Source organism: Pleurodeles waltl, chromosome 9, assembly GCF_031143425.1.
Source record: "Pleurodeles waltl isolate 20211129_DDA chromosome 9, aPleWal1.hap1.20221129, whole genome shotgun sequence".
Classification (NCBI taxonomy): Eukaryota; Metazoa; Chordata; class Amphibia; order Caudata; family Salamandridae; genus Pleurodeles; species Pleurodeles waltl.
This window is the reverse complement of record NC_090448.1, coordinates 411556844-411575266: the sequence shown is the minus strand read 5'-3', so window position 1 is coordinate 411575266 and position 18423 is coordinate 411556844. Positions and strand designations below refer to the sequence as shown.

At 42.8% G+C, this 18423-nt stretch overlaps 1 protein-coding gene across 1 annotated transcript in view; it reads right to left on the bottom strand.

Annotated features, from left to right (window-relative positions):
- Window positions 1-18423, bottom strand: part of LOC138259431 (calmodulin-1-like) — a 78126-nt gene that overhangs the window by 19583 nt on the left and 40120 nt on the right. The window contains exons 3-4 of the mRNA XM_069207176.1: window positions 13355-13498; window positions 927-1033 (exon numbers count right to left, since the gene is read on the bottom strand). Coding sequence (XP_069063277.1) covers window positions 927-1033; window positions 13355-13498 — 251 coding nt within the window. The remainder of the gene's footprint in view (window positions 1-926; window positions 1034-13354; window positions 13499-18423) is intronic.

Genomic DNA, 18423 nt, shown 5'->3' with positions numbered 1-18423 from the left:
CACAAGGCCAACAGAGAAGTTGTAAATTACTCAGGACAAGTACAGAATAATTCAAGCTTAAATGCGACACAAAAAACAGCAGAATGGAAAAGAGACCACGTGTTTAGGGGGTGGCAGCAAAAAAGATTTGCAGTGGAAACTGAAAAAGTGGATTAAGAAGATGCTAAACGAATTTGTGAGGAAGATTGAGAAGTGAAGAGGGGCATACAGTTCTCCATAATATATAGGTGAAGGCCCACTCCATGAATGCATTAAAAAAAAAAAATACTTTTAAAAAAAACTACAGATGTAGAGGCAGAACTAAGACAAAGAGGTGACAGTAGGCAATACATTTCGAGTCTGGCCCCTTGCTTACCATCCACTGGTAAATTCCCAATTCTATTTCATTTTATTTAAAAAATATAAGAATGGTTAGCTCCCAGGGAGATTAAAATCAATCAGGACTGTCCATATATATTGCAAGAATGTTTATGAAAAAGCATATTCTACGATCATGCAATACAACATTGTTGTATTTCTATTTTCCAAGTTGGTAAGTACAAAGGTTTTGAGTGAAGAGCACTATTTGCTTTAAAGAGGAGGTGATCTTTATTCTGTAACCTTAGATGATGACTCTTTTTACACTATGTCAAAGAGGGCAAATTAAAGCCTTTCTATGGTTATTGTTCCCCAACATCTGCCCTAACGATCAAAGTACATTAGCAGGGACTGAATCCAGCAGTATAACCTCCCCATGAAGAAATCCTAATCCATGAACCATGACAGCTCTGTCACAAGCTAATCTTCTTTTTGTAGCAGAGGCTAAAGGTCCACAGTGACTGACCCAGCCAATCAATCCCACCAATTTTCAAAGAGTTGATATTATCGAAGACAGCTCATTAAGACTTATTTTTAGAGAGAACCCCAGTTGACATACTGAAACATACCTTATCGAACACTCTAAAAGCTTCTCGTATCTCGTCCTCGCTGTCCGTATCCTTCATTTTCCTTGCCATCATAGTCAGGAACTCTGGGAAATCAATAGTGCCATTACCTAGGAAGAAAAGAAGTACACAAGGCAGGTGAATAGCAGGGTACAGATGGCTGTACTGAAAGCATAACCAAATTGTAGGGCCCTTAACTTGATTTAGCAGGAGCTGGGAACTGACAAAGACCTTAACAACAGTGAACAAGCTCATTGAGTGAACCATTAAAAGAAAAATTCAAAAGCCTTTGGCAACAACATGCAATCAAGTACTTGTGCTTGTATAGACTATTGCCAACACATGCACAAGTCTTATAGTCCAGTCAAAGCTCAAGATGGGCATGGCAACTGTGGGGTCTAATAAGGATATCCAATTTAAGATTTGCACTCAACTTAGTTGTCACATATTGGTGTGTTTAACACTTCTCATGATCCAAAGTATTCCCCACAACATAGGACATCGGTTAGTCCAAAACATCCATCACATATTTAACATCTGTGGCAATGTATTTTGCAAGAGACCTCGCTTCTTCAGGGCAGCAATTGTTTTTGTGACAACTGAACCAAATACTAGGAATTTATTCTGAGAGTGAAAAACAGAAAACCAATCCATGACATTTACTCCTTTTGGTAATTAGCCCATTTCCTAACGAAATCTTGATCTTTAAATTCACTAGAAATCCCGGATAAGCTCAGTATGCCAGATAGTAAGCAAGATTTTTTATTTACCTCGTCATTATGTTCATATCAATGTTTTAGCCTGTAAGCAAGATAATACTATAAAATACAGTAGATCTCTTGATGGTTACATTTTATTTTGAATTCTCCTTACAAACATCAATTGTTTCATCTCATTTCAAAATGTAGAGACTCAAAAGAGGGACCAGGTAATCCCTTGAAATTTGGCACTAATCTGCCATTATCAAGATGGCTGTTTATATGCTCTTCCTCTCTTAAGAGGGCCACCACCCAGTGGTAACCGGTTTCTCAAAAGGGAGAGCAATGCCTTAGAAGTAGATGGGGAACCCTACTTTTTTTGCAGGAATGAATGAAAAGTGACGCAGAGCCCTTCCAAAGGTGACTATAAGAAGTCCTCTGGGTCGTGGCCAGACCTTTCAGAGTTAGGCTAAGAAGCTGACAGCAGACCAGTGACGAGCTGCCAAGAGTCACTCCCAGCAATGCAATGAGCTGATCTGAAGGTCGTTGAGACTGCAGACATGGGTGGTGGCAATACAACACAGCTGTAGGTTTGTAAGAAAGGACATAAGAACATAACTGCTAGTCCATACCTACACAGCTATCACATACCACGCCCAAAAGTGGCAATAATATGCAGGGCAGTAGGGTTGGTAGACAGACAGCTGGGTACATGTTTGAATACCACTTTAGCTAGCACCAAAACCCCAATACTGAAACAAATTCACCTATTTCAGTTCGGAACCATTAGTCTGCTGCCATGGGGAGATTCGTCAGGATTATTAGTAGGTAGGATACACACTGAGCGCAACAACGTGGGTGGGATCATAGGTCCTTTTTGACATTTGCACAACATTTGATTGGAAATAGAATGGGAAATTGGGGAATAGGCACTTTGGAACTACTCCCATTTCCATTATGGCACATATGAACACATACACTAAACATGGACTGTAAGGGAAATGAATTAATAATGTGGCTGAACAGTATAAAATATATTTCTTTCTAGAAAAAAGATGGCGCCATGTGGCTGTGCTATAAAAAAATAAAAAAAAATAAAAAATAAAAAAAACACACACACACTTGGCACACAAATCTTCTTAAACTTGAGAAGATAAAGGAGTCAAGCTCTACAAAGAGAAATACTCCAGCTATGCAAGGGGAGCAGTAATATGGGAGAAGCCTACATTGCCTTTACACCAAGCTATACAAATAGGTCGATAGGGCAATGTGCTCTGGCAGGTGGGAGACTAGATGGTCAAGTTCTGCTCCTAACCAGTGTATACATACCCAACATCAACCAGACCAAATCCCCTGACTTGATGCTTATGGCACATCACATCCTAAACCTTCTAGAATCCTCCACAGTGGCACAACCGGGCAGAGCAGTCACTGTCTTGATACAGAATGAAAATGTCACTTACCCAGTGTACATCTGTTCGTGGCATCAGTCGCAGTAGATTCGCATGTTTTGCAATAGCTCGCCATCTGGTGTTGGGCCGGAGTGTTACAAGTTGTTTTTCTTCGAAGAAGTCTTTCGAGTCACGGGACCGAGTGACTCCTCCTTTTGTCTCCATTGCGCATGGGTGTCGACTCCATCTTCGATTGTTTTCCCCCGCAGAGGGTGAGGTAGGAGTTGAATTGTAGTAATAGTGCCCATGCAATGGAGTGACTAAGTATGCACCTATTTAAGGTTGAGATGATACATATATAAATAATTGAAGGTAACTTCCAAACTGCTACAGGCTCCCGGGGAGGCGGGTGGGCACATGCGAATCTACTGCAACTGATGCCACGAACAGATGTACACTGGGTAAGTGACATTTTCAGTTCGATGACATCTGTCGCTGTAGATACGCATGTTTTGCATAGACTAGTAAGCAGTTATCTCCCCAAAAGCAGTGGATCAGCCTGTAGGAGTGGAAGTAGTCTGAAATAATGTTCTTAATACGGCTTGACCTACTGTGGCTTGTTGTGCGGATAACACGTCTACACAGTAGTGCTTGGTGAATGTGTGAGGCGTAGACCATGTGGCTGCCTTACATATTTCTTGCATTGGGATGTTTCCTAGAAAGGCCATGGTAGCAACTTTCTTTCTGGTTGAGTGTGCCCTTGGTGTAATGGGCAGCTGTTGTTTAGCTTTAAGGTAGCAGATTTGGATGCATTTAACTATCCATCTGGCTATACCTTGTTTTGATATTGGGTTTCCTGCATGAGGTTTTTGAAATGCAATAAATAGTTGTTTAGTCTTTCTGATGTTTTTTGTTCTGTCAATGTAATACATTAATGCTCTTTTGACATCTAATGTATGTAGTGCCCTTTCAGCTACGGTATCTGGCTGTGGAAAGAACACTGGAAGTTCCACTGTTTGATTTAGATGGAACGGTGAAATAACCTTTGGCAAAAATTTAGGATTGGTCCTTAGGACGACCTTATTCTTGTGTAGTTGTATAAAAGGTTCCTGTATTGTAAACGCTTGAATCTCGCTTACTCTTCTTAGGGAAGTAATGGCGATGAGAAATGCCACCTTCCAGGTTAGGAACTGTATGTCGCAGGAGTGCATGGGTTCAAAAGGTGGACCCATAAGTCTAGTTAGGACAACATTTAGGTTCCATGAAGGAACAGGAGGTGTTCTTGGTGGTATAATTCTCCTAACACCCCAGGGAGATGGCGTACATATAGAGTTCTACTTATATGCCAGAATCTTCACCCTGAAACTACAGAAGCTATACGAGACAGCATTCTTACTAGTCACATTACTCCTCACGACAACAGTTTTTAGTAGTTTCACTACCCAAACTAGGATGTGGCACTTGATAAGAGGGGATTTCTGCCTCTATCTCAACTGATTTTGGAATAATAAATTATAAGCAAAGCCACAGCCAATCACATATAAAAAGTGTAACCTTTGATTACAACAGCAAGCAATGCCTCAAACATTTGCAGCGCTCATGTAGTTGACTAGACAATCTTATTGGTGTCCGACTAAGTGCTATCAATATGCCTGCTATCAATATGCCTGCAAAAGGCAGTTGACATCCTAAACTGGAGATTTATATTCGAGGTGCTTCAGAAAAATAGATTTGGATTTCATTGCTAGGGTCCAAGAGGGTCACATAGTACCCACATCATATAATATACAAAGTGGAATGTAGTAGGGTTGCCCCTTTCCACTCTGATTTATGCCCTAGCCGTAGAAACTCTGGAGGTGCTAGTGTGCACGTAGAGTCATCCCAGTGTCTGCACCACACACACCATATCACTTTATGCAGATGGCATTCCGATTAAGCTCGGTTATGCCTTTTCTAGCACAGACCAAGCTGAGGAGATACTGGTGCGATTTAAGCAAGTGTTGGGTAGGAAGGTGAAGGAGTCCTGCTTCATATCGATTAGGCAGCCACGGGCAGGAGTCCTAGTCTTGACCCAAAGTATCACATGGGCGCAGCAGACTGCCAGATAACTCCGGATCCACATTTACCTAAACGAGGCTGACATAACAGCAGGCAGTAATGATAAAGCAATCTCTCAGTACAAATGGAGAGATGTTCTGGAGAACCCTGTCCATTTCTACAATGGGCATGATGGTTTTGGCAAAGATGGTGATACTACTAAGGATGCTATACTACTTTGCAAATAACACTGCTCAAAGAACTGGACGCAATCCCGTTCTCAGTGATATGGAGGGTCTACAGACACAAGGTGGTGCTGCGTACACTTAGGTTCCCATCTCAGGAGTTGCTGGGCAGGATCTGGAGGTCCCACACTTTGAAATATATTTCCAGGCTGGACAGCTCCGATGGGTGGCTAGGGGCTGGAAGCAGAGCCCAGGCAGGGAAGCGTTTACATAATGGCTGGGCACTCGTCGACTTTGTGTTGAGATCACTACTTAGACTCCATGAAGCCCAGAAGCAGCTGCATGGCACTGCTGGCAGTGGAACACTGTAACAGTAGCAAAAGACACACTGTATGCTCCTCAGGTTCTGGCAGGCAACCATATTACCACATCTAAAAGTGACTAACGATACTGGCCCGCCCACAACATTTAGACAGGAGACCTGTATAACATCGGTACCTCAAAACATTTCAGAACTTAGTACAGGAGGACGGAATGCCTAGAGAGCAGTTTCTGGCGCACAGATGAATTCAGGACTAAAAACCCATGTAGAGGGATAACACTTTAGAAGAGCCAAAAAGCAGTGAGATCCAGAGTCTATTTCTGACTACGGGAAACAGGAAAGGAGAGGTATCCAGACTGTATAGAACTCACAGATAAAACTAATCCTGACTTATCGTTCCTGCGGAACAAATAGCCAGCTGGCATTGAAGGGGAACTGAAGGAGAACAAGAAGCAGATCCTCTATCGCAGAACTAAAACTTCCACTAACGCAAAATGTAACCTTCAGCAGTTGACATATTACATCGAGCCTACCTTACCCCCAAATGACAGGCTTACATTTAAATATACCAGCACTTGAGGTAGAATGTCCCATGTGGAGGACTTCTACCACATGTAATGGTCATGTCCACCTGTGGCAACATATTAGAGTCAAGTTCTCACTATACAGGAGAGGACATCTAAGAGTAAAGGTCATTAAGACTGGAGCCATGCCTGCTGAGCCTTATGCCTCGCCTGGTAAAAGGAAGGATGTAAATAAGGTCTCTAGACCTTGCTGTGATTTTAGCTAATAAATGTACTGCTTTGGCAAGAAGACTGGTCAAGGCCCTACCAACTGCCAAATGGGTGCAAAGAGTTACATATTGGGTGGAATTAGAGAAAGCAGTTGTTAGTGCCGAACACCAGGGACTAGGTGCAGCCACCATCAGTGTAGCCTGAAAGACATCAAACAATCTTTCACTAACCCAGCCTATACCTCCTTCAAAGGCTGCATGTCTGGCTGGCTTTCAGAATACCCTGCATGTCTGACAGCTCATCACAGGCGATAGTAAAGAGAACAGAATGGCACAGACATTGAGAAGCCATCCCCACAAAATCCACTCCACCATTTCTCACAGACAATATACTTGACCCCAGGTATTTACCTAGTTGTTCATTATCAATTCCAAAACAATTTCATTTTAGGAACTGCAAAGCTAAACAAGGGGGTGCCACAAAAAAAATAAAACACTTGGTTTAAATAGACACATTCTATTTTGTCCCATCTGAGATAACACAAAAAGAAAGTCACATTTTACAGACCCAAAGGCTCCTGTTATGCTCACTTTTCTTGTGATTATTACAATGGCAGCCAAGATAAAACTACAACTCCCAGCATGCTTACATTGTAAAACTACAAAATGCTGTTATAAAGGTAAAAACAACGAATCACGTAAAGATAGTACTATAAATATCTTGACTGGGAGCTACAAGTCTTCTTTTCTTGATACTCGCATTCAAGATAACTGCCACACTCATGGTTGTTCTTTATAATTCATTGTGCTTTACATGAAATTATCGTAGTTTGGTTTCAAATGTTTGTGTTCTACTCTAACATTTTATATTGTAATTTTTCCTGTGTGTGGTGTTCCGTGAGTTCAGTTTTTGTGCCTGGTGCTGTTAATTTGGCACGGTGTGTCACTGACAGAAATCCTTCATACTAGCCGAGTGTGTTTATAAACGTTCTCACAGCGCACTAACCATCATTTTGGCATGTCGCTTCGTTGACAGAAGATTTTTTTCCTCACAAAACAAGACAAAATGAAATGATGAATGGAGAGTTGAAACTTTTGAAACACCCACCCCCAGTCACAGATCTGGGTTTTATCCATCCTTATTTTGCTTGTTGGACCCAGCCATATGCAAATCAGTCATGACCCTGTTCCCTATGTGAACAGTCCAGCCCGAACTGCCAGGCCAGGTCCTCCCTGAGAACAAGCATCCTGGGACCGATTTCAGGGTATCACTCTTCATCAGCCAGGCTAGCTTGAATCCAGTGGCGCAGCGAGCAAGGGGCCCACGTCTGGGCATACTCTAGCCACTTACAGCGCACAAGGGATCATAAAATAAAATATTCTTTTGTGATTTTTTCTCTTCACACCAGCCAAGTTTTTTTTTTTTTCAGACGCTTCAGCGTGTTCTCTTTCAGACCAAGAACACATCCTTTTTGGCCTCTCCTCGCTTGTGGGACAGCCTCAATCCAGTCTCTTTTCCAGATATATCGGAGGAGTGCATGCCTCCTTGTTGGTTGTCACGCCCTCAGGATCGCCTTTCTTTCCCTTTGGCCCAGTTCAGCTTTAACCCCTTTGGTTCAGGTTTTTTGTTCAATTCCTTGTGACTGTTTCCAGTTATTTCAATTTCTATAAATTCAACACAGGAGAATTATATCTAAATACTAAATATATTTTTATTAACATGTTTGGTTGCCCTCATCCTTGTTTTTTCCCCATATTAATATATAATTAGAAATATGGGGATTTTTGTCTGAAGACGAAGAGGCTCAGATTTTTAAGGATAATTAAAATTTCAAAGATTCAGTACATCAGGCTGTCTCAAATTCAATGTCTAATTTTTCTAAAATGCTAGAGGTTTCCATGAAGAAATTGTTGGCCAATGATACCTCAATTATTAATTGAGAAAAGGCCAAAAAACATGTGGCAGATAATTTGGATTCATCTAATGACCCTCCTTCATTACAATAATTTAAGGCAAGCACTTCTAGCAAACAAAATGTTCCCGTTATTGTGACACAGTTAAGAGACACAGAGGATGATATGCGCGATTCTGACAATAAGGATGATCCAGACATAATGATCTGATCTGGCCTGGCCCAGTGGGGAAGAGGCGCAAAACGTCTCAATGAACTGGGAGGGACGCCAAAAACCAAGAATATTAATACTGATGCAGGTCAACCAATGTTTGATCCTACACTTATTCGTCACCCAAATTCCACAGAATGGTCTCCATATGATCAGGTATCTATATATGTCTCTAACAAATTAAGACAGACAAGTTGTCACGCAGCAGGCTGCGTTCTGAATGCCCTAGGCCCGCCTTGCCCAATGACATCACTGCCACTCCTTCAATAGATCCGAATATGCTTTTGTTTTTTTATGAAATTTGGGAAAGATCCCAAGAAGGGAATAGACCGAGCCTGGACTAATTGTCAGGACAGATTAGACCTTACAGGTCCTCTTACCAGAATTTTGGACTTGGATGAGGAAGCAAGGATTGAGGGCACCAAAGAATATCCAGTAAATTTGTCTAACTGGGCCAAGAGAGCGATATGTCTTTTGGGTAATGCCAACTAGGCCATAGCACAAGAAAGACACAAAAGCCTGCTTTTAAAGATCGATCCAAAGTTGAGTAATTTAGCAACAAAAGAAGCGGGCCAAGAAGCAAATGGCTTGCTTTTTGGAGACTCATTCAAAGAACTCAGCAAGTATGTGGCCACTTTTGCATCCAAAGATAAAGCTCAATCCTCTTTGCAAAAAGTTTCCCACAGTCAGGTTTTTGGCAGGGCCGGCAACGGCAGGAGCCACTTTGACCGGCCACTATGTCTCAAGAGGCGCGGTCAATCAGACCAGAGGCTTCAGACACTGTGGTTACAGAGCCAGAGGATCTCAGAACTCAGGTAAACAACCTATGTTCTGGCCATATTTTGGTGGGAGGACGTACAAGTGTTTCTGCCTGCAGAACATCAGATCTGTGGATTCTACAAACATTAATACGTTATTGTATAGAGCTTTATGCAACACCAAGTCAAAAGATTATTCTAAAACCCCTCTCATTTTCAAAGGAACAAGAAGTTCAATTATCTCGAGAAACTCGGTCCCTCATTCACAAACAGGCCATAGAAATGTCTTCCCCTCATCCTTCAGGATTTGTGAGCACTATGTTTTTAGTTCAGAAGAAAACGGAAAATTTCATCCAGTTATAAATCTAAGGTCATTCAACAGTTATGTAGTGTATCACCATTTCAAAATGGAGAGAATTGTCCATCTCAGAGATTCTTTGCTGGAGAAAGATTGGATGGTGCGCCTGGATCTTCAGGGCGCTTATCTAAATTTAGATTCACCATTCCTTCAGAAAGTTTCTTCAGTTTCAGTGAAAAGACACAATTTATCAATTCAAAAGCATTTCCTTTGGACCGTCTGCAGTTCCTTGGTGTTTCACCAAGGTATTGAAACCAGTCATAACTCACATGAGGGCATGAGGGGTCAGATTACTAAGCTTATCTAGATGACTTCCTCTTATTACACCAAGACAAGTTTGTATTAATGACACATCTGACATACTTCACATCTCTCCTTCGAAACTTGGGGTTTCCCACCAACAAGGACAAGTCAGCTTTAAACCCATCGCAACAGATGGAGCTTCAAGGTTTCATAATAGATTCAGACAATTCAATTCTTCAGCTTCCGAAAGAAAAAGTATCTCATGTAAAAAGACATAATTCAAGTTTTGAAGCAATCCATACCAACTCTCAGAATTTTAGCTTGGATAATAGCTCCTGGTGTCTTCAATTCAGGCCATTTTCCCCAGCCCTCTTCATTATCGAGCTCTACAGAGACTCAAGATCCAACATCTTCAAAAGGGTCTCGGTTATGGAGATGTTATTATGCCAGATCAAGTCTTTCGTGTGGAACTCCATTGGTGGTTAGGCCATCTAGAAGCTTAGAACGGAAAAGCAATTTTCTCTACAGCACCAGGTCTTGTTTTAGAACCTGATGTAAGTCGGACTGGTTGGGGCGTAAGATGTGGTCAGTTCGACTGGCGGTGCATGGTCAAAAGAAGAGTTATTGTTGCGCATCAACTGTTTAGAGATGCGTGCAGGTTCCTTTGAGAGCCAAACCTTTGCCAAAAACAGGGTAAGCAGTTCCATTCTGCTTCGAATGGACAATCTATCAGCAGTTTGGTATATAAACCATCTAGCAGGCACAAGGTCCAAACCCCTTACTGAGTTGGTCAGAAATCTTTGGGCGTTTTGTCTCCAGAAACAGATTTCAGTCCACGCAGAATATCTTCCATGAAATATGATTACAATAACAGGTTGGTGTTCCAGGCATCTTCCAGACTCCAGCGACTGGCATCTTCATCCTTCAGTATTCAAAAGGTTTTCTTCCCAATTCGGTCCTTTCTCGGTGGACCTTTTCTCTTCACGTTTGATCACTCAGCATTCTTTTTACAGTTGGAGACCAGATCCGCAGGCTTTAGTGACGGATGCTTTTCTTCAGGATTGGTCCAATCAGGTGGGTTATGCCTTTCCTCCCTTCATTATGATATCTCGAGTTCTGGCACAGATTCAATGTCAAAAAGCAAACGTTTTATTGATCACTTCTTTTTGGCAAGGTTAGCCTTGGTTCCCTTTAGCTCTGGAACTATCTAACTATAGAACAACCTGTTTTTCTGACTCTGATCCCTTCCTTACTTCAGAATCTCCAGAGATGATCTCAAAATCTAAAATCGTTAATCAATCCCTATGGTTACTGGCATGGATGGGGTTGGGTCTTCCTAGAGAACCCCAGGAATTGTGGCAGAAGCTGCTCAGTTCATCTAAAAGGCTTGGGCTCCTAGGACATCCAAAGCATAGAAATCGAGCCTGGAGAGTGTGAGCACGTTGGTGCATGGACAGATTCCTTTTTCAGCAGATATAAAACTTTTATTGTTAACTTTCTAGCTTCCTTAGCCTCTCACAGAAAGGCTTATAGAACGGTTAACCCATACAGATCAGCGATTTCAGCTGAGCACAACAGAGTGGATGAAAAACCTGCCGGTGAGCACCTGTTGATGTGTCGTGTTTTAAGGGGAGTAAGATTTTCAAAACATCCTTTGACAAAGTACAGTTCAATGTGGGATGTGAATGCAATTCTACAATTCTCCCTCAATCAACCTGATAACTCTTTCTTATATCTAAAATTTCTGTCCCCAAAACTAACTGTACTCTTATGTTTAGTTTCTTTACAATGTATTTCAGATGTCAAAGCTTTAGATGTTTCATCTGTAGTATACACTTCTTCAGGTTTATTTTTCCAGGTTCGCAGAAGAACTAAAACAAATGGAATGTTGTGCTCTATCTTTATTTTTCTGATCATCCAAAACTGTGGTGAGGAAGCTGTTTAAGAGAATATATTTAAATAACAAAAGATCTGAGAAAGTTATCAGAACCTCAACTCCTTATTTCTTTTAAAACTCCTCATAACCCTGCCTCTTCACCTACCTTAGCCCAATGGGTTAAATGGATCATGAATTTGGAGGACATTAATATTTCTATTTCGGAGCCCACTCTACCAGGGTTGCTTTGGCATCTAAAGCTTTTTGAGCTGGATTGAGTCTAGATGGCATTCTCAGATCTGTCAATTGGACAAATGTTTCAACTTTTAGAACATTTTATTGTAAACCTGTTTCTCATGTTGCTAATTCTACCACTGTTATGCTTTAAACTAGCATATTAGGAGCCTCCGGGTCTTGTAATAAAATAAAGATTTCCTAAGCTTCAGTGAAAGAAAGTCTTGATTTTATTAAAGACACAGAGGCGAGTATTATCCCACCACATATGTTTTTAACTCTGTCTCTACTGTGGTACGAATACCTCTACTAACCAGACGTCTTAGGAAAGATCCTCAATTGCAACATATTCGAGAATTTTATAGTTTTCCCTTTTTCTCCAACATCATGCCTAAGGAGGAACATCTGACTGGTTTTAATTAATTACTTTGGATCTTAACCCTAGGATTCTCCGGGTTGTGAACTGTTTTAAGAACTGCTTTACTCTTCTTTTGGCTTTTTCTATTGTTATGCTTATAGTACAGTTGTTTGAATTCCCTGAACTGCTTAGGCAAGAAAAGAGGACTTGCTGCTCCCAGTCAAGACATTTATAGTACAACCTTTACATGATTGGTTGTTTTTACCTTTATGACAGCATTTTGTAGTTTTCCCATTAAAGCATGATGGGAGTTGTAGTTTTACCTTGGCTGCTATTGTAATAAATGCAAGAAAAGTGAGCATAATACTCACCTCAGTGTCTTTAATAAAATCAAGTTTTTCTTTCACTGAAGTTAAGAAAATTTCAATTTTTCTGTGACGGAGTCTCTCATGTTATAGTGTTACTGAAATCCAACAAAATAAATGTGAGGAGTATTTTGTATCGCAAATAGATTTAACAGAACTTATAACAAAGTTGACAGTGACTTAGATTATGTGTTGGAATAAGACGCCAGTTAGCTTGGCAAATTTTTTGGGCAGGACCATTAAGAGAAAAATGGCATAAAGCTACTGGTTGCAAAAAACACAGGAATGGCAACAGGCCAGAGGACAATAAGGCAGCAGAGGTATGTGTACAAAAGGGGCGGCATATCAGACTAAAGGAGCATCACAAAGGATGGAATCAAACATGTTTTGTGAAATCACAAGGAGGCCTGCAGGCACAACATTATCAGGCTACAGAATGAGTCTGGTTTTGGAGAGGGGTGGTACTCTTAAGCTGCCTCTGGCATAGTGTTGATATAACGAGGTAATAAACCATGAAGTAACTCAGCATTCCTTCTAACAATACATATAGTTATCAGACTTATATGCATGGCCACAAACAGGGTATGAAGTGTCAATCTTCTACGTCTATATTGTGTTAACTATCCTGCTCCCTCTCGGACAGAAATACCTGGCTGCCAGAAAGGATAATGCAACTGAATATTTGATCATGCTTTTCCTTGGCCTCTACAGTGACAACTGGCAAAAGGGTAAAAAAAAAAAACACTCACCATCGGCATCCACCTCATTGATCATGTCTTGCAGCTCCGCCTCAGTGGGATTCTGTCCCAGGGACCTCATCACAGTGCCCAACTCTTTGGTGGTTATGGTACCATCACCGTCCTTGTCGAAAAGACAAAAGGCCTCCTTGAACTCTGAAAACAGAAATGGGACATCTTTTAATGTAAAAACAGATTTTTTAATAAAAGCAGCAGGTCGTGAAAGACGGTTACACATAAAAGCAGTTTAGCTCCCTTAAAAGGTGTAAATGAGACGAACAGATGTCAAAAGTCTCAGATTTTAATGCAATGTTTTATAAGGCCATAAAACTAAACTAAAAGCAGACCTGTCAACTTCACCAAAAACCTCACAGCGTGAGAAGGGGGCGTGGCCTTGTGCTCAGAAGCACCTTAGAGGCACTTTTGCCCCCACTTCTGCCACAAATCCACTCCCATTAACGGACATCGGCAGTTAAAAGCCTGCGAAAACAAGCTGAAAACCACTCCTTTTCCCTGCCACCATGTGATATTGGCTCGTCACCAGGAGATCGTGTGAAGGGAGCCAATATCGAGTGTCACACGGTGGCACTATGTGAGTTGGCAAGTCTGTAGAAGTGTGCCTACATCAAAAGGGCTTTCCTGACACGCCACCCCTCTCCATGGAGACAAATAGGTTCATGGGTGGAGAGAACAGTGTATGTGCAACCTCCAATGTCTGAAATGGACTTCAGCAGCCTCATACAAAGGTAACCATCAGCCTGACCAACATATACGTGTAAGTCCACCAATAGCCTATCCAGGCACACTGGTGATACTGCACACATACTGCCAGAGGCCTTCCGCACAGGTCCAACAATAGAAGGTTAAGGACCCCAAGTAAATGGAACTGCTAAGACAATATGCATCCACCCCCGCACCCTAACCACCATGATCATCATCATCAGGGTAAATGTAAAAGCTGTGTTTCAACTATAGATTATATTACTACTGCTGTGAACACCAATTTATATTTCCAAAGCTAGGCATTTTGGCAGATGCCAACTGCCAATCAGTGTCTAGCGTGCCCTTCAAATTTAAAAGGTAAGCCAATCGCACACAGTTTCTCGCAGAGAGGCATCTGGACTACCCTCGTCTCAGAATGCAATGCGTAGGTCGTATTTATTTGAAGAGGCACACATAAACCTAGGAGGCTGCTCTGATGGAAAGGTTTGTGCATTCCCCCTCGTAAGACTTGCTCCTAAACAAAGTAAGCAGGAAGAATTGGGGCTTGGGACTGTCCATATAATAAATCTTGCACAATGACATTCTTACTTCAAAGTACATGTATGCGAATAGCCACGAGTTACACTTAATAGATGTACCAATAATGTTCGCAAAACGTTTGACCGCAAGTCAAATCAATAACTATGCGCAAAATTTCTGCAATATGCAAACAAATAAAAGGAAAATGTTAGTTACCCTGTAGCCATCTTTTTGTAGCTTATAGTGCTGCATACTACTGCATCTAGTGTTGGTTGCAGGTGTTCGCAAGATGTTTTTCTTTTAAGACATCTTCAGTCTCTAGATATCTTGCCACTCCTCCCCTATCGTACCATGCAGCACGACAAAAACCTAACCTCCAAATGTTTTTCCCCAGTGGATGAATGAGTTGTGTAGTAAGACGGAAATGTGTACTGTGCACTATGACTATCTAATAACCCGCATCTTAGATCAATGCTCACTTCCAGGGAGACAGAAGGGTGCATGCTAATCTATAGCACTATAGGCTATATACTCCGTTACAGAACAAGTAAATTTTTCCATTTGTAGCATGTGCCTCCATAGATACACATATGCTGTATAGACTGTAAATCAGTTCCTCCTGTAAGCGATGGCTAGCAAGCAGATGATATAGATGTGTAGAAAGAAGTTCTTAAAAAGGTCTGACCAACCAAAGCCTCAGAATGGGCTTTAAAATTCACACAGTAGTGCTTACTACACATGTGTGGGGTTGACCATGCAACAGCTTTGCAGATATCCACTATTGTAATGTTCCCTAAGGCAACCACCTTGCTCCTTTCTTCTAGTGAAATGTGCTGTGGAAACAGCACCCGTTTTGCATTAGAGTACCATGTTTGTATGCCTTTTACTATCATTCTCGCAATGCCATCTTTTGAAATGGGATTTCTGAAATGAATCTTCGCAACAAACAGTTACTTGTTCTGGAGGATAGATTTTGTCCTCTCCATGGAATATAAAGTGCTTTTTAGACACCTAATGTGTGTAATGCCCTTTGTGTCACTGTTTCTAGACATGGGAAGAAGAAAGGCAATTCAATTGTCTGACTTATGTGGAAAGTGAAAATTACCGCATGTAGAAACTTGGGTATGGCCAGAGGATGGCTACCTTGGTGAATTTGCATGAAGAGTTCCTCTCCAGTTAGTGCTTGCAGCTAGAAAGGCTACATTCTACAATAGGAATTGCAAGAGTGTAGGTGCTCAAATGGAAGTCCCATAAGTCTTGTAAGTACAACATTTTGGTCCGAAGTATGGGTCAGTGCGGTTCTGTAGGAGGCTGGACTGGCTTGTAGTGAGTACCAAGGGGTACTTACACCTTGCACCAGGCCCAGGTATCCCTTATTAGTGTATAGGGTGTCTAGCAGCTTAGGCTGATAGATAATGGTAGCTTAGCAGAGCAGCTTAGGCTGAACTAGGAGACGAGTGAAGCTCCTACAGTACCACTAGTGTCATATGCACAATATCATAAGAAAACACAATACACAGATATACTAAAAATAAAGGTACTTTATTTTTATGACAATATGCCAAAGTATCTCAGAGTGTACCCTCAGTATGAGGATAGCAAATATACACAAGATATATGTACACAATACCAAAATATGCAGTAATAGTATTAGAAAACAGTGCAAACAATGTATAGTAACAATAGGATGTAATGGGGACACTTAGGGATAGGGGCAACACAAACCATATACTCCAAAAGTGGAATGTGAACCACGAATGGACCCCAAACCTATGTGACCTTGTAGAGGGACGCTGGGACTGTAAGAAAACGGTTAGGGTTAGAAAAATAGCCCACCCCAAGACACTGAAAAGTGAGTGCAAAGTGCACTAAAGTTCCCCAAAGGACATAGAAGTCGTGATAGGGGAATTCTGCAGGAAAGACACAAACCAGCAATGCAACAACGATGGATTTCCAGTCGAGGGTACCTGTGGAACAAGGGGACCAAGTCCAAAAGTCACAAGCAAGTCGGAGATGGGCAGATGCCCAGGAAATGCCAGCTGTGGGTGCAAAGAAGCTGCTACTGGACAGTAGAAGCTGAGGATTCTGCAGGAACGGCCAGGGCTAGAGACTTCCCCTTTGGAGGATGGATCCCCCACGCCGTGGAGAGTCGTGCAGAATTGTTTTCCTGAAGAAAGACCGCCAACAAGCCTTGCTAGCTGCAAGTCGTGCGGTTAGCGTTTTTGGATGCTGCTGTGGCCCAGGAGGGACCAGGATGTCGCCAATTGCGTCTGGGGACAGACGGGGCGTCGGGCAAGACAGGGAGCCCTCTCAGAAGCAGGCAGCACCCGCAGAAGTGCCAGAACAGGCACTACGAAGGAGTGAAACGGTGCTCACCTGAAGTCGCACAAAGGAGTCCCACGTCGCCGGAGGACAATTTAGAAAGTCGTGCAATGCAGGTTAGAGTGCCGTGGACCCAGGCTTGGCTGTGCACAAAGGATTTCTGCCGGAAGTGCACAGAGGACGGAGTAGCTGCAAAAGTCGCGGTTCCCAGCAATGCAGTCTGGCGTGGGGAGGCAAGGACTTACCTCCACCAAACTTGGACTGAAGAGTCACTGGACTGTGGGAGTCACTTGGACACAGTTGCTGGATTCAAGGGACCTCGCTCGTCGTGCTGAGAGGAGACCCAGGGTACCGGTGATGCAGTTCTTTGGTTCCTGCGGTAGCAGGGGAAGATTCAGTCGACCCACGGGAGATTTCTTCGGAGCTTCTAGTGCAGAGAGGAGGCAGACTACCCCCACAGCATGCACCACTAGGAAAACAGTCGAGAAGGCGGCAGGATCAGCGTTACAGAGTTGCAGTAGTCGTCTTCGCTACTTTGTTGCAGTTTTGCAGGCTTCCAGCGCAGTCAGCAGTCGATTCCTTGGCAGGTGAAGAGAGAGATGCAGAGGAACTCTGATGAGCTCTTGCATTCGTTATCTAAGGAAATCCCCAAAGCAGAGACCCTAAATAGCCAGAAAAGAGGGTTTGGCTACTTAGGAGAGAAGATAGGCTAGCAACACCTGGAGGAGCCTATCAGAAGGAGTCTCTGACGTCACCTGTTGGCCCTGGCCACTCAGAGCAGTCCAGTGTGCCAGCAGCACCTCTGTTTCCAAGATGGCAGAGGTCTGGAGCACACTGGAGGAGCTCTGGGCACCTCCCAGGGGAGGTGCAGGTCAGGGGAGTGGTCACTCCCCTTTCCTTTGTCAGTTTCGTGCCAGCGCAGGGCTAAGGGGTCCCTGAACCGGTGTAGACTGGCTTATGCAGAAATGGGCACCATCTGTGCCCATGAAAGCATTTCCAGAGGCTGGGGGAGGCTACTCCTCCCCTGCCTTCACACCATTTTCCAAAGGGAGAGGGTGTAACACCCTCTCTCAGAGGAAGTCCTTTGTTCTGCCATCCTGGGCCAAGCCTGGCTGGACCCCAGGAGGGCAGAAACCTTTCTGAGGGGTTGGCAGCAGCAGCAGCTGCAGTGAAACCCCGGGAAAGGCAGTTTGGCAGTACCAGGGTCTGTGCTACAGACCACTGGGATCATGGGATTGTGCCAATTATGCCAGGATGGCATAGAGGGGGCAATTCCATGATCATAGACATGTTACATGGCCATATTCGGAGTTACCATTGTGAAGCCACACATAGGTAGTGACCTATGTGTAGTGCACGCGTGTAATGGTGTCCCCGCACTCACAAAGTCCGGGGAATTTGCCCTGAACAATGTGGTGGCACCTTGGCTAGTGCCAGGGTGCCCACACACTAAGTAACTTTGCACCTAACCTTTACCAGGTAAAGGTTAGACATATAGGTGACTTATAAGTTACTTA